General features: G+C 42.8%; 1 protein-coding gene across 1 annotated transcript; it reads left to right on the plus strand.

The window, feature by feature from the left end:
• The first annotated feature begins 706 nt into the window (after positions 1 to 706).
• LOC115357885 (prokineticin receptor 1-like) lies at positions 707 to 14,622 on the plus strand. The gene is made up of 2 exons (XM_030049646.1): positions 707 to 1,140; positions 13,917 to 14,622. The coding sequence occupies exons 1-2, from the start codon at positions 707 to 709 to the stop codon at positions 14,620 to 14,622; spliced, it is 1,140 nt and encodes a 379-aa protein (XP_029905506.1).
• Positions 14,623 to 17,743: the final 3,121 nt, after the last annotated feature.

Below are 17,743 nucleotides of genomic sequence, written 5' to 3' on the forward strand. Positions count from 1 at the left end.
GATTTCTACTTCGAAATCTCACGCAGTGCTGATCCGACTGCACCTCACATGTGCAATTCAGCGTTTGGCCTGAGGGGGCGCCACGAAGACGATTATTGACTCGTTGAATTTTGCTGAAACTTGGAGGAGTCAAAGCTACAGTTACAGCTCAAAATCAGCTCGGACTGATATCTAGTATCAAACATTGTGATATATATGCGGCCATATGTGATATTTCCTACAATATCGAACTTATTTGATTCGATATTGATTTTTATTTCTAAGTAATTGTTTTGTTACAGTTGTTAAATTGTTAACTCTGCAGCTAGTTGTAGTATTTAGCATATAGTTTATGTGTAACAGCTGACCACATGCACAGAGTCACAATAATATGCAGCACAAATCATTTTATTACACATGACAGATGAATAATTATTGAAGATAAAACATTTAATGTAGGAAATTTTAGAAGACAGGACGATTTTTTTTGCTGGTCTATTTTATTCTGAAATGTGTTGATGTTGGGGATGCTGGAGTGAGGAATAATATACTGAAAATTGCGATATTTTGATGGGACAGTTAAATTTTGGATATTGCTAGTTCAAAACAAGGTGACATATTTGTTTCTGGCCCAGATGAGCAGCACGTGTTCACTGTCGCTTTGCTTATTTTGTTTTCCCTCTGTCCCTGCAGAGAAGTCGATCTGAGCATGCCGTCCTGATCCAACATGGCCGACTCGACCAACAGCAGCCTGGCTGAAACCTCGGCGGACTCCCTGCTGGCCGCCTACGAGCTGGACTACGAGGTTCCCGTGGACGAGATCCCGGACACAACGCGGGGCCGCGCCTTCTTCGTGGCCACCATCGTGATCGCCGTGGTGCTGGTGGGCATCATGCTGGTGTGCGGCGTCGGGAACTGCCTGTTCATCGTCAGCTTGGCCCGCTACAAGCAGCTCCGCAACCTCACCAGCCTGCTGATCGCCAACCTGGCCGTGTCGGACATCCTGGTGGCCGTGGTGTGCTGCCCCTTCCTGCTGGATTACTACGTGGTGAAGCAGCTGTCCTGGGATCACGGCCTGCTGCTCTGCGCCTCCACCAACTACCTGCGCACCGTCTCCCTCTACGTGTCCACCAACGCCCTGCTGGCCATCGCCGTCGACCGGTGCGTCCTCCTCCTCGCAAAACACAGTACAGTCACCAAAACAAAGGCCAGGTCACGGTATGGCTCTGTGTCAGGGTGCCTCCATGGCTTTGGTTCCTGCACACCTGCTGTAGCAGCTACATGACCACAAGAACTGTGGTTGGTCCACTTTGCCACTTCACACTTCTTCCACCATGTTTTTTTTGTTGATTTATGAAGCATCTCGTTAGATCAGGTAGAGCACTGATGTGTACCAGCATCACAGCTGACCAGCTATCCCATTCACTTTCTCCTGACTGCACCATTGACTGTGTTTACATGGATTTGAGTGTCCTGCTTATGATCAGGTTTTTCAGAAACCTAGATAAGTCCTTAACCCGGTTTTGAGAAACCCGGTTATGCTTGCAGGGAAACTCTGAAGGAAACTGGGATACTGTTGCATGTGTACATCTTATCCCAGTTTCTATCTGCTGCTGACTACCTGCACAGGTGTGTTGGCAGTGACATGGTTGCAGTCTTCAGGCAAACCGTGCATTTTTATTATGCATCTTCTCCAAAGAACGGCTACAAGTCAACCAGGTGCCTCCCCGTGCCCTCAACCACCAAACAACAGCTGAACATTACAATACTTTACATTACAACATTTCCTGACATTCTCTATCCTCATTGTTGAGCCAAATCTGCATTGCAGTGTTGGCATTAAGTAATACTAAGCCTGCTATGAGTCAAAGTGGTCTCATTTTCAGTGGCCACAGTCAAATAAATTTAAGGTTACCTCCCCAACATCCTCCTGCCATTATAATCATGCTGGATCATGTTGGCTAGCTGTGAATCGCTTGAGCAAGTTCCTCATGCTTCGAGGAATCCAAAGCTCCTCCAAGCAGATACGGTCTGCCAAACATAACTGTCAGTACCATTTTCCATAAATGGTTAATTAATTGACATAAGTGTCTCTGACTGAAACCACTGACGGCAAAGAAAACACGGAGCCGGTCACAGTAACCTTGTTCCCAGGCTTTCTCCTGTGACAGAGCACAGAGCCTGGGAACAAGGTGCCTGATTAATGCTGAAAAGGGGAGGAGCCAATAAGACCGTCCACCATCCTCTCATTGGTGTTTTGAGCTGTCCGTCTGAATTTGAATATGAAAGCCCAGCTTGTAAGTCATCCCAATGATTTCACCATGCCACTAAGAGCTGGGTATTTCTAGGAACCTTTGTTATTTGGCTTGAGTCTCATCCCAGGGGAACCGTTTTCTGCAAAGTGGCCAGAGGTAGAAACCAAAACTTCTCTCCATCGGGTAAAACCAGAGGTCTCGCTCAAAGAGAGACAAGCTTAGCAGCTTCACAAACAGACATATTCGTATGACAACTCAGCCTGCCAGATGTCAGCAGATTCAAGGTGAGAAATCTCCAAAACATCGATTTGGATGCCAGTGAATGTGTCAGCAGTGGGCTGTCCATGTCAGAGAATACAAACAGTTTTTCTCTGCGCTTTGTAACATGGAAGAAATAAAAGCCTTCAGCATCAATGTACTGAAACCCTGATGCAGAACTAAAAATGTTTCCACCGCTGTAGACGACATCAGTGTAGCTCTGAGGCAAAGGCATAAATCAGCCTCTCCAGGAGCCAGATGCATGAAACTGTGTAGGTTCATGTCTAAAACTGTGAATTCACACAAAGACAAAAATGTGCAGATGCATTATTTTGGTTCATTTTATAAGGCTGTGCATACGCATGCTTGAGCTTTATGAAACTCAGTGTTTGTGCCAATGTTTGCACGTGCACGAGCCTCATGCACACTCCCACAAACAGCCATTAATGGAGAGTGACACGCCCCTAATTAGCTCATTTCCATATAAATACCAGTTGTTGCTCATTTATTTTTTTCCACATGGCATCTAAAAGGACAGCGAGGTCCTTTAACAGCACCAAAGCCACCATCAGTGTCATTACGCACAGCTCAGCCTGTTTGTAGCTCGGCATAATGACTATTAATTAATCACACATGAGCCTCCAAATTAATCCACCCATCAATCACGTCTGGATTATGTGCGACACATTGCAACACACAAATTCTTTTTTTTTTAAAAAAAAAAAGATAAATTGGCCTGTACAAAGTCATACACATACAATGAAATTGGATAGTAACAACATTTAGTTATCGAAATAATAAAGTTACAATAATAATGTGGCATAAATTCCCACTTTCATGTTATTTTCGACAACTTGCAGCCAAAACTCTGCGGGAAGGTACGAACACTGTCACTGCACATTCTTTTTTTATAAATACTGATTTCTGTGTCGAATAGAGTGGATGTATGTTTCTACAAATCCAACATGCCCAACAAGTAGTGGCAGTTTCACTTTAGGTGCTGGCAGAAAGTGAAAGATATGAAGTTTGCCATCGGTTTGTTTTGTCTTCAAACAAGTTGCATCATTTAGCAGATTTACTCCACATGGCACCGTCATCATGTAGTTATTTTTCTATGTAAAATCCAACATTCTCATTATCTATCTATGGTTATCATTACTTTCTTATTATTCTTTTTATTAGTATTATGTTTGTCTGTATGTTATCATGTTATTCTGTCAGTCAGCGGTTAGGTCAAAAGGGCCATAATCTCCAAATGTATTTGGCCGATCACCATGATTTTTTCTGACAGCATTTATGTTGCCTAAAGGTTGGAATCGGTCCATTTTGGTGACCCTGTGACCTTCCCTGTGGCACCATCCACAGGTCAAATTGTTAATATTGAAAAATGTTATTAATGTCTCCAGACGTTTTTGCTGTACGATGAAATTTGCTGACGGCATGCGTGTTGCCTAGAGGATGAAACCTGGAAATTTTGGTGGCCCAATGACCTTCGCTGTAGCGCCACCAGCGGGCTCAGCAGGGCATCTGCATTAGAAGTAAGGCGCTTGTTTGACTTCTCTTTACTGCCTCTAAGATGCTGAGGGGTAAACGGTTCTTGCTTTGTATGACACACACACACATAGTACAGACCACAAGGGGCTGCAGTCTTTTGTCACGATATTACACTTACATTTAGGAACTGAAGCAGCCCATATTTTTTTTTAATCCAGTGTCTGCACTGTCGTTTTCTTCCCATTAGGGTTGAAAATCCACTGAAACACATTAAAGATCCCACTTTCCATTTCTGGACATCCAAGCCTGTCTGATGCTGTTTTCAGGGTTCGAGTGCAAGTTCCCTACTGACATGCAAGTGACATGAAACCATCTATCACCGAGGCACTAAAATATAAATTTCATGGTGTATATATACATCTGTGTGTGTGTGTGTGTGTGTGTGTGATGTAGTGACTGAAAACCTCCAGTCACAGAGATGAATATCAGGCATCAAAACCACTGTAGAAAGATATGAGCCCCTTTGAAGAAATCTAGATTCAAATAACTCGCATCTGATCTTCAATCCTTCCTCCTTCCCCTTTTTTTCCTCCCTCCTTCCTCTTTCCACCTCCTGTCTCTTCTCTTTCTTCCTCTTTCTCACACTTCCCACTTTCATTTTCAAAGGAGGCTGCTGCTTTCCTGTGTGTGTGTGTGTGTGTGTACTGTATGTGTGTTGCCTGCGTGACCTTCATCTTTATTGGTCTTGCAGCCTTGTGTATGTGTCACTTCCAACATTCGTTCTGCTGCTGAGAGGCCCTGCTGTGGCTGGATCAGCTTTACCATGTTCATGCTACAAGCAACTTTTGTGCGTGTGTGTGCGTGTGTGTGTGTGTGTGTGTGTGTGTGAACAAGTGAGAGTCTTTTATCTGGTGTCTTTGAGGTAATGATGGTTTATGTAAAACATGGAAAAAAGGCAACTGTCACCCCTCTTCTGGTGTAAATTAATGCTTTGTCAGAGGAACAAACGGAAGAACTGTAAGGTCCTGGAGGAGCTAAGCAGCAGCTTATGGTTCCTAGCTGAAAATAAAAAATCTCAGAGGAACATTTTTGGAATTTTTAGCAAGAAGAATCATATATATATGTTAGAAGTTTGTGGAAGCACTGTAATGGTTTTGACGTCCTTTATGAAGGGGTTCCTCAGGGAATCTTGTCGGGTTCCCTTAGGTTGCTTTGTAAGGACCCTGTAAAGGTGCCCTTTACCTTTTAGAATGGCTTATTAATGTTATCTAACCCAATTGTACAGGTGTTCAGGTCAGGCACACACACCATACATCATCACAACTGATAAACTGTCAGGAGTGGAGTAGAAATGACTCCTCTTTGCTCCCTTTCATAGTGTGAGAAGGTCAGTCTGAGACATCAAATATCATTTCCCAACATGTTGCAAATTTTTGTCGTTGCTTTTGTAGTGTGAGAGGGTGTGCCGCTGTTTTGACGAAGATGGGATTCGTTAGCTTGGTGAATGTGAGACGTCCTGCAGCATTTGGTTATGTAGCTCCTGGCCCAACAGGGTCTTATTGCGATCAGGAAGAGGAAGAGGAAATTAATTTCAAGTGAAGAAAAAGTATAACATGACAAAGTTTCCAACTTTGTTGCTCAGCTCTCATCACTGTGGTGTTTCTGCACTGCATTTCACAGACATCACCTGTCAGTCAAATGGTGTGGGCAGGGCATCCATGTAATGTTGATGGAGTTTGAGATTTCTTTTCTTTGTCTGCTGACCCATGCAGGCAATGGCCACTCACGCAAACTGCCCAGTTCTTCTTTCTCTGTTTCTTCCAAACCAACCAGAAGTAAGTCACTTCCTGTGCAGCAGGAAAGAGCCACCAGACACCAGAGTGTTTAGAACAGACAAAGGAGAAGATGTAAGAACTGGATTTAGACTGGAATCATGTGGTGCGGTGATGCAGTGAGTTTGCATGTTCTCCCCATGTCTGCATGGGTTTCCTGCTCAGGAGGCCCAGGTTTCTTCCCGCAAAGACATGGAGGTCAGGTGAATCAGAGAAACTACATTGCTCCTTGGTGTGAATGTGTCTGTCATGAGGAGGATTGGCAACCTGTCTAAGGTGTTTCCCCCCCGTCCATCAAATGAGCACTGGGATAGATAGGCCCCAGTGCCCTGTGAAGTTGCCGGCATGTGAAGAGTAGATAAAATGCCAAAATCAAAAATCTTGCCCTACACAGTTGTGTGAAATGGGAAAACTCTCATTAACCCTGTGCTTTCCTAAGCCGTTTAATAATAACCACAAATATATTTACTGACCAAAACATGAATAAAAGTGAATGAATGAATACAACCAAATCAGTGCAAAGTTCCCAAAATAAGTGTTTTCAGGGATTTAGGTCACCCCATTATCAGTGGCTAACAAACAGAAGGGTGCACAGAAGCATAAATCCCTGAAAATGCATTCTGTCACATATTTTTGCCTTTCATCAAAGTGAAATGAAACTACTCATTTTGCTGAGGACACCCTGGAAGACCATCAAGGACCCCTGAGGGTTCCTGAACCCCACTTTGAAAACCAGCGCTCTGGCCCAGATTTACTAAAATAATTTGTGGGTACTTTTCAGTCAGTATTGAGAAAAGTCGAAATTCAAGCAAAACAATTTTCTTGACCGATCAGCGGTTATGTCATTGGTTTTGCACATGCTAAAACCCCGTGCACACATTAAAGGCTTCAGTGAACTGGAGCCTGGAGTGAAAGAAAGATTTTATCTGGTCTGTGCAGAGGAGAACAGCTCAGACATGAGCTAATCCCCACAATGGGAATAAAGAGCACAGAATTTATAGATGGGAGGAACAATGTGCATATGTGCTGACATACTCACAATGGTGGCGTATCGCTGAGAGAATGGAGTGCTTTTAATGCATCATGTCTTTTTTTTTTCCTCATGGATCCATACCAGCTCTTCTCCTTGATACTCTGTATGTTCCTGGTAATGTGTTATAGTTGTAAGTGGCTTTAAGCAGCTTCTAAACACTCATCTTTACAGGCAAGTCTTCGTTTAGATCTCTTTAGAAGATCTTTGGAAAGGCTTAGCATCTGTATGTCTTCTCCATCTGTGCTCCTTTGTTTTGTGTATTTTTATTTTCTGTATGTAAGACAATTTTTTAATCTGTGTTTCAAAAATTGCTACATATACAGTACAGGCCAAAAGTTTGGACACACCTTCTCATTCAATGCGTTTTCTTTATTTTCATGACTATTTACATTGTGGATTCTCACTGAAGGCATCAGAACTATGAATGAACACATGTGGAGTTATGTACTTAACAAAAAAAGGTGAAATAACTGAAAACATGTTTTATATTCTAGTTTCTTCAAAATAGCCACCCTTTGCTCTGATTACTGCTTTGCACACTCTTGGCATTCTCTCGATGAGCTTCAAGAGGTAGTCACCTGAAATGGTTTTCACTTCACAGGTGTGCCTTCTCAGGGTTAATTAGTGGAATTTCTTGCTTTATCAATGGGGTTGGGACCATCAGTTGTGTTGTGCAGAAGTCAGGTTACTACACAGCCGACAGCCCTATCGGACAACTGTTAAAATTCAAATTATGGCAAGAACCAATCAGCTAACTAAAGAAAAACGAGTGGCCATCATTATTTTAAGAAATGAAGGTCAGTCAGTCCGGGAAATTGCAAAAACTTTAAATGTGTCCCCAAGTGGAGTCGCAAAAACCATCAAGCGCTACAACGAAACTGGCACACATGAGGACCGACCCAGGAAAGGAAGACCAAGAGTCACCTCTGCTTCTGAGGACAAGTTCATCCGAGTCACCAGCCTCAGAAATGGCAAGTTAACAGCAGCTCAGATCAGAGCCCAGATAAATGCCACACAGAGTTCTAGCAGCAGACCCATCTCTAGAACAACTGTTAAGAGGAGACTGCGCCAATCAGGCCTTCATGGTCAAATAGCTGCTAGGAAACCACTGCTAAGGAGAGGCAACAAGCAGAAGAGATTTGTTTGGGCCAAGAAACACAAGGAATGGACATTAGAGGAAGTGGAAATCTGTGCTTTGGTCTGATGAGTCCAAATTTGAGATCTTTGGTTCCAACCGCCGTGTCTTTGTGAGACGCAGAAAAGGTGAACGGATGGATTCCACATGCCTGGTTCCCACTGTGAAGCATGGAGGAGGAGGTGTGATGGTGTGGGGCTGTTTTGCTGGTGACACTGTTGGGGATTTATTCAAAATTGAAGGCACACTGAACCAGCATGGCTACCACAGCATCCTGCAGCGACATGCCATCCCATCTGGTTTGCGTTTAGTTGGACCATCATTTATTTTTCAACAGGACAATGACCCCAAACACACCTCCAGGCTGTGTAAGGGCTATTTGACCAAGAAGGAGAGTGATGGAGTGCTGTGGCAGATGACCTGGCCTCCACAGTCACCGGACCTGAACCCAATCCAGATGGTTTGGGGTGAGCTGGACCGCAGAGTGAAGGCAAAGGGGCCAACAAGTGCTAAACACCTCTGGGAACTCCTTCAAGACTGTTGGAAAACCATTTCAGGTGACTACCTCTTGAAGCTCATCGAGAGAATGCCAAGAGTGTGCAAAGCAGTAATCAGAGCAAAGGGTGGCTACTTTGAAGAAACTAGAATATAAAACATGTTTTCAGTTATTTCACCTTTTTTTGTTAAGTACATAACTCCACGTGTTCATTCATAGTTTTGATGCCTTCAGTGAGAATCTACAATGTAAATAGTCATGAAAATAAAGAAAACGCATTGAATGAGAAGGTGTGTCCAAACTTTTGGCCTGTACTGTATATAAAGATTTACTTATTTGTTTATTGACAAGATTGTTTCTGATGAGCTCCTAAACTGCAAATATTTGAAAACGTTGCTCTCGAGGTATACCAAACTTAGCAACAAGTTGCTTAAATGACTAATGCGTATTATTACCGGGATCAAAGACAGCCATAATCTGAAGCTCCTGGGTTGGAAATAGTTATTAACCCAGACTGTGCTAAACTGAAAAAGCAAGTGTGTTCCTTTGACATATTTTCGCACCTCATTCCATACAAAATTGTGTTTTGCATTACAAGGCTAGTTTTAATATTTTGTATTTTGGGGAGATTTGGAGAAAACTGAAGCACTGTGTTGGCGTTTGTGCCGATGGCGCTCAGAGCATGACGGATGAACATCTGGATTTACAGCTCATGTGTGTATGATGGCAGAGTAAAAATGCTATATTCTGAATAAACAGGTTATGGCAAGCAAAGAACAACTTCCAAAGGCAAAAGTCAGGTCCTCACACACTTTGTCACCTCTGCCTTGATTTACTTCTGCGACCTTTTGGTTATAAGCATAATATGGCCATATCTATGATGGCATAAACTATTTTACACAGATGTGGACTGTTTTTGCTTCTTGTTGTTTGATGGGGCTGCTGAGAGTGGGTCTAATTTGAACTTGATTGATTTTTAGCCTTGATTTATTGAGATACTGATTGTCCTTAAGCACTGTGTCTCTCGGTAACTGGTATGTCTAGAGAGAGATTCTTGCAACCGAAACATCGACTGACTCCTTGAAATAAATCAATGCAGAAGTGAAAAAGTGAGTGTGGGAATTGACTTCTTTCTTTGAAATGGATATTCGTGGACTTTGATTCCCTGCACCATAGAGGAGAAAAAGCAAGTAGTGAGCGTTTTGCCTCCCACTCATCAAGCAAAGAGCTACAACACAGCCGCGGCCGGGTTATGGATCCTGTTGTACAGGTGGTAAACTGATCAAAGAGAACCTGTTCTTCCAAAAAGCTGGAGCAGAGTGCGAAATCCTGCTGTTTCACTGAGGTCAGATGGTTACATAGGGGGAAGGCCTTAGATAAGCTGAAGGACGAGGTTAAGGCTTTCTGACAGGAGGAGGGAAGTGATTTAGCTGACCTTTTCCAGGTCAGGATAGAGCTGGCAGGACAAGCTGATTTGGTACATTGCTTTAGAAAACTGAAAAAACTGAACACGGACCTCCAGGGCAAGAAATCAGCCATTGTGGAGCTTCAGGATGGCATCTGAGGATTCCTGCCTTATCTGGGGTTGTGCCAGGCCCAGATGGACTATGGAGCTCCTACAGATTACCAGTCCGCTACCTGCTTACCAGACTGGTAATCTGTAGACGTTTGAGCTCATTGGGAACCCTCGCTGGGTCCATTAAACTCTGTCATCCAGCAAGGAACAGGATAAAAACAACTACCCTCTTACCCAACTGTTAGGATGTTTCCACACCTGCTTTGTTTAGTCCGATCGGACTAAACAAGGAGATGCTGAGGAGATGGTTTTTCTCGGTTACAAACCAACTCTGCAGCGGTTCGTTTGTGGTGTGAAAATGAACTGACCTAGAGTCGATTCAGCCGCATGAAGCATTATGCATTTTGGCCTGAAGCACCTCCCGTAGCTCAGGAGAGCATTATTGACTTGTAATTAATAATAGAAAGAATCAACTTGGTAGTGTTATCAACTAGCAGTTAGGGAAAAAAATGAAACAAGGGCTGACATGGAGCAACAAGGAAACACATAGCCGTTTTGGTGTTTAGCCCAAATGAGCTCTGCAGTAATGAAGAAATGTCAAAGCTGCTGATGGCGCTTCATGTCCATGTTGGAGGCTGGATTGGCCAAATGTGTTTGTACAATCGAGTGAGGGAGGAAAACATCCCGGAAGTAAATGATTACCTTCTCAGCCTACTTTCAGTATAGCAGCCAATGAGCTGACAGCTTGTATTAATACATTTTGGTTCATTTTAATGAATGACTGAAAACAAACTGAACTGAATGAACAATGGAAGAAAGTATCAGCCATCCAAACCACAACAAATAGATGTGAACGGGCCATTTTACTCTGCTGTTATGAGAAAGATGGAAAGGTTTGTGCCGCAAGTGCATGTTCTTCACCAAAAATAATCTCTGCAGCCGCTTCCCTCCCAACAGCAGCGGGAAACCTCTTCAAACATGGAGAGAGAGTTTTGCTTGGAGTCACAGCTGTTTTGCAGGCGTACTGCAGAAAATCTTGAGTTATGCGCTCCGCGGTCTTATGAAATGAAGTGAAAGGAAGACTGAGCTCAGGTCTAGACAGCGGGACACCTTTTCACATGATTTCTCAGGGTCACAGGGAGCTCATACTCAGTGGAAGAAGTTTTTCAAGTGAAAGCCTCTCTTGATTCACTCTAGTGACTGTTCAAATCCAGCTGTCTGAGACGAGCACACTCACACAGGTGTGGGTGTCCAACCAGACATCTCTGGCTTGGCTTAAAACAAAATGTTCTCATTCATCTTGGTGCCACTTACCTATGAGCGAGACAGGCTTCCCAACATCTCTATGCATCAAGAACAAGAACAGAAACAGACAGATCGTGAAGAACGACTCCAAGGTTGCACTATACAAAAAAGACCAGACTTAGAGTGAAGGCGCAGTACTGATAATCAATATTTTAAGAGAAAATGCATTGTATTATTTGAAATCTTAAAAAAAAATGAAAGAATAATTGTTTTTACCTGTTGTTTCTAGTAAAAAATGTGCTGTTTGAATAAGGAGCTTTAATTATTACATATGATAATGCTCAGTTATTTTCCCTCTGGAATGAAAGCATACATGAATGCAATAAAATGTTTTTTTTTTTTTTTTTCCAAAAATCTAGGAATTTTAATATTATTTTATTTCTCAGAAATTAAATATTTCAACAAATTACATATACAAATTAGCCTCGGCGTGATTGTCAAAGTAGAACATTTTTTAAAGTAACAGATGGACAGATGGACTGTGTTGTCTCCAGTTTGTTTGAGACATCCAACTTTTCCTCTTCATAGGTTCCTTTCATGGGCCTCAGTGTTTTTCAAAGTGGGGTCCAAGGCCCCCCAGTGGGTCTTTGAGGGTCTTCTTGGGGATGCTCAGCAAAATCAAGAATTGTTGAATTTCACCTTTAATTTACATGCATGTGAGCGTGCACACAAGCATTCACAAGCATTTAAACTAAGAATCTGACATCGATCCAGCATCACTCATCTGACCTTTAAAAATCATTTTAATAATTAAAATGTAGTTTTCTTGGCTGTTTTTTTTTTCTGATAGCTTTTTACAAGTTTTCTGTTTCTTATAAAATTATTTTTTTCTGGTCATGTTCTTGTACAATTTTACAAATTTTTAAGTGCCTTTCTTCCCCTGCACATTTTTGAAGGAAATTCAGTGGATTTGCTCAGGTTTCAGGAGGCTAATTCACTAGACATTGCTATGACCCAAAAATATGTTATAATCACCAATTTATTTGACAAGTATTATACCTAGATAATTCACATCATAGTCCTGAGGGCAAAATCACTTCAAGAGGGGCCCTGGGGCTTAATGAGAACGAAGAAGATTAAACAGTTTGAAAACCCCTGGGCTAAAGGTCATAAAGTCCAGTTATTGATTGCAGTTCACAGATATCTTTTCACATTATCCTCCCTCTGACTCGTATGAACACAATCTTTTGAGAGGATTTACTGTAGCAGTTACATATCACAACCTGTAGCCTGTTTTTTTTTTTTTTTTTTTTTTTTTAAATAAACTATGAATATTTTTCTTTGCTTAGCACAGTGTATCTGACAAGCGAGGATTCACTTTCCATTGCAGTGATGGAAGCATCTCTGCTTCGTCCCACTGGGACCAGAAAGCACCTCGATGAAATCCATCATCAGCTCCAGCTAACACTGTGCTGTGGCCAGGGAGCAGCAGCCTGTGGGAAAACCTCCGCTGAGTTCTCCCAGTTTCATTAATCATGGCTGACATTCCCAACCACATAAAAATAGCATCTGCAAGGAAGGAGAGTCGAATAATCTCCATGTATCTCAAAAGGTTCAAGTGGGTCCAAATTCCCTGTGAAACTCACCGTGCAGAGGCCAAGCATCTGGCAGCACATCTGATCATGTCCTTGTAAGTTCTGGGTCAAGGGCCTAATTTTTGTGCCATTTAACTGTGACATCCATCAAATTGATCATGTGCCAGATACGGTTCATTTTCCGATGACATCTAATATTTTCATCCGTCCAACAAAGATTGAATCATACATCATAAATCTGTTTATTTATACGGCACATTTAACAGTTGCCCACAGTGCTACACGACATAAGACAAATAAAAACATCAGAACAAAATGCATGGCGTGTCTCAAATACACACTCTGGTTGTTCCTTGAAGGACCGGTCAGAAGATTTTTGTCTAGTTTTATCCAGTGCTATACACATTGTGATGTTTGAAAATTTACAGCGAGGACAGCACAACAAGTGAAGTGAAGTAATCAGAGTTGGCAGTTTCACACCTAAATCACACTCGAGGCGAGCGAGCGCGCACCCGCCGACATTGCATTGGAAACAGTACTGACAGGATGTGACAGCGTCGGAGCCACAAAAACAGGAACCAGACAACTTGCAGACAGGGACTTTACTTAATTTGCAGTTTTTTTCTTGACAAAAATGAGAGAGCACCTTTTAATAGTGGGTAACTTTACTTACCTGAATTGAAATTGGAAACGAATTTCAACCTATGCTTCTTTTTGCTTAGGTCCTTGTAACTTGCACTAGCGACATCATGGGGAGGTGAACATCTCTTCTCTTCACTGCAGTTTCTGGCAAATAGCAGCAGAGCTTTAGAGGCTTGCTACACCACCACATGGTGCTGTAATAGAAGCAAAGCCATGATTTTTTTTTAACCTAAAGTAGAGCTGCAAACTTCACTTGTTGATGCTCTCTGCAAGTTGGGACATCTTCACTGAAACTACTACCTGCTCTTTATTTTTTGGGCCATCCCTTCATTTGTTTGCTTGCATAACTCTGTAAGGATCAGGCTGTTGCAGGACAAGGTTTCTGAACCACACACTGTCCACAATCCTTTACACAGTCTTGTCTTTGTGTCTGCAGGTACATGGCCATCCTTCACCCTCTGAGGCCTCGTATGAAGCACCAGACGGCCTACTGTCTGATCCTGACTGTCTGGATCGTGCCCATCATCATCTCCATCCCCTCTGCCTACATGGCCTCAGAGACCACGTACCCGCACGAGGCCAGACGGACCCACAAGACCTTCTGCGCCCAAATCTGGCCGGTCGATCAGCAGGTCTACTACCGCTCCTACTTCCTCTTTGTCTTTGCCCTGGAGTTCGTGGGCCCCGTGATAGTCATGGCCGTTTGCTACACCCAGATTTCCAGAGAGCTGTGGTTTAAGAACGTGCCGGGTTTCCAGACGGAGCAGATCCGGAAGAGGCTGCGGAGGCGTCGGAGGACAGTGGTGGTGTTGATTCTGGTGCTGGTGGCCTACGTCCTCTGCTGGGCGCCGTACTATGGCTTCACCCTGCTCCGCGACTTCTACCCGACCCTCATTTCCAGGGACAGGAACTCCCTGGTGGCCTTCTACATCATCGAGTGCATCACCATGAGCAACGGCATCATCAACACCCTCTGCTTTGTGAGCTTTCGAAACAACACCAAATGCCTGCGGAGAGTGAGCAGGTTGCCGGTGAGGTCGGTGACCTTTGTCATCAGCAAGAAGAAGTCAATGGATGAAGGAGACGTGCGCACTTCATCCCTCCGAGTGACAGAGGAGGTGGAGAGAGCTCGGCTGAGATAGAGGTGAAACATCTTGAGGTGAAATCCAGTCCTGGATCTGCAGGGATTTATCCTGCACAGAGACCAGTAGCAACCACATCAACGTGCCACTGAAACAGGCCATTTAAACTTGGATTGCTAGCTGTAACAACAAAAGAGCTGCATCAAAGATTGGACATAAGGCAGGGCTTTATGTGATTGCCTGCTTTATGGGTGATGGGTCACATTTCCCTGCAGCAACAGATGACAGCTGCTCTTAATTTGGACCCACATTTCTCCGGTTGTAGAAAATCCCAATTCGTTTCTGGGGTGGGTGGCAGTTTGTGTTTTACGATCGACCAGAACGTCAGCTGGAGGAAGCGTCTCCGCTGACAACTGAACATTAACTATCACGGTCACAAAGGTAAAAATGAAGACACTGTGGACTGATCTGCCTAACACTGAAAGCTATGTGAATATTTTTGTGTATGGGTGAGAAAAGCTTAAGAGAGATGCATGATATGCGGTTTTGCTTTACAATAGGCTTTGCTTTCTTTTCTGCAAGAGAAGTGCTGGTCATCAAATAATGGGTAATTCCCAAAATGTGTTATAGTTGTCAAAATGATGTCTTGTTTTTTGGGGAAAATGCGACAACAACAAATTCAGCTGAGAAGCTAGAAACTGGATGGCGCGGGGAGCTTCTTCACATTGACATGCATTTTAAGGTTACAGATGGTAATCGCGTGAAACTGACCGATAACTTCATCTGCTTTCCGGGCCAAACTCACTCTCAAGTTAATGATGTGAAGTCCCAAAGATCATCTTTATTCTTTCTAACATTTTTTCTGGCATTTCTGCATTACTGAACAGTGACAGCAGAGACAGAAGGAAAGGCGAGGACGCAGCCTTGACACATGGGCCGCCCCCATGATCATTACTGACTGCCCAGAGGACAGTTCGCCCTGTTCAGATCACAAATAAGGAATCATAACATGTACAGTTTTTGAGAAAGAGGTTAATTACTTGCGTAAGGATGTCAGGGTCAGATGTCTGATTCAAGAAATTGAGAAACAAGAACCAAGTCATAAAATATTTCATCATGAAAAGCGAGAGAAATTACACTGACCCAGGAGGACACATGACTTGAAAATAAAGCAGTTTGACTCTGAAAGTGTGGTGTGGTTAATGGTGTGGAGGCTGCAGCGGTGGATGAGCGCAGACATTATTACCTTCAACTCCGACAAGCTCAGTTCAGTACAGACCGTGCCTCAGATATCTGGCACAAACCTTCATCCAAATCTTTTCCTCTGTGGGGACAGATCCTTGTTGTTTCCTCATAATCCCTGTCACTACCTGTGATTAGTGTTTTCAATTGGGACATTTTAATCGGCATGTTTCTCTCTTAAATAAGACTGGATCCACTGAATTCTGCTGCCACTTTCCAATGCAAATCATTATTTGACTAACATGAAACTCACACTGTGGCGAACAGAAAATACCTAGTTTTCTTTCTGTGAGCGACTTTGCCTTATAAATTTGCCACAAGAATTAAAAAAAAAAAAATCAGGTTAGCAGCTGCCATGTCCATTTCTTTGTTCAATCTGTTCCCTTTGTTCAAGATGTTTTAGCAGTTTTTTTTTTTAATTACACTGATTGTTATTGGTAAAAAATTGGGGGAAATGTTTCTTTTTCCATATATAATTGTCTGAATGTAAAATTATTTTGGAGGTACTGGGAAAATCCCTGATCGTTTCTCCCAAAGACAGCTGATTCTTTGATCTGGAAGTCACTTGAAAGGTGCAAATAAATGACACTGTGACTTCTGAGGTGTGTTGGCAGCAAAGTCAACAAGTTTTCTAGGAACTGGGAGGGAAGTTAGGCTTTCTTTTTTTTTTTTAAACCAGGAACAAAACCTGAGACTAACCGGAGCCAAAACTGCTTGAATTGCCAAAAGATTTTTACTCTTCTAAACTTAAGTTTCAAGCTAAAATGCCTGTGAAGAAAAGGTGAAAACTGTCGTGTCCAGTTTGTGATACTGACACACATGAATTTGATGGTGGAGTAAAGTAATCTGGACACTGTTCTTGCCTGTGTTTCAGAGTCTGTGCTCATTTAACAGAATTTTGTTTGATCAATGGCATCAAATAATGCATACAACTTATGATACCACAACATGCTTTGAAGGCAATCTTCCTCCGAATAACCAGATAACCAGTTGAATTATTTTTGTTTACTTGCTCTGCTTTGAATGCAGCGCTCCCATGTTCCAACAGCAGGCTGAGAGTCGTGAGCTGAGAACTTATTAGAAGTCACTGCCCGTTGAAATTCATGAGGCAGCGGGTTGCCTCATGATCATCAATGAATGCATGGTGTGGCTGAGCTTATCATCTGTCACGCTCACGACTCGCATGTTGATCTGTTTTCTCTGGAACCGCTCAAAAAAAAACAACACACAACCGGACGACGCTGATAAACACAAAGTGGATGATGAGCAGAAATAAACAGCGGTGAGACTCCACAGCTCTCTGTACTGCTGCTTTTAATATCCAACCATCTTCATTTGATCTGAAAAACCGACTTATTATGTTCAAAGCTAAAAGGTTTCATCTGACAGTCTGGTTACAGATCAATTATTTACGAGGTCGCCCTGCAAACAGGTGTACCTGAGAGTTTAACGGCTTGTTTAAAGGCTGATGAATCCCTCAGCGCGCTCGTTTCTGCAACAACTGTGCAATTTTTAAAAACGCAAGAGGCCTTTGGGGGGGGTGAGATGGATGCGTTTCATCTTAACATTGCCATGACAACTGATTAATCGCCAAGGAAAGTGGAAATTAAAGCTTTCATATCTGAATGTAAGCCTTCATCCATTAATTTAAGCTTTCATCTTTGAATTTAAGCCATACTTTTTTTCTTTGGAGACAATTTGACAGGACTGAGGGCTGTCCTGGGGATCAGACCTGTGGGTTTTGGGGTACTGCACAGTCCCATTGACCTCCAGGTCATCGTTTCTGCTGTCTGTAGGTGTATTTTTGAAAATGTACACAAGAGGAACATAAAAAAGCATAAATATTGCAAAGGCTGAATTAGTTTTGGTTGCTGGGACGTAAGAAAATTTACTTGTGCTGTCTTTAAAAAGCATTCCCTGACTGGAGTCCTCAGCTTTG

The sequence above is a fragment of the Myripristis murdjan genome, chromosome 1 (genome assembly GCF_902150065.1).
Source record: "Myripristis murdjan chromosome 1, fMyrMur1.1, whole genome shotgun sequence".
NCBI classification, from domain to species: domain Eukaryota; kingdom Metazoa; phylum Chordata; class Actinopteri; order Holocentriformes; family Holocentridae; genus Myripristis; species Myripristis murdjan.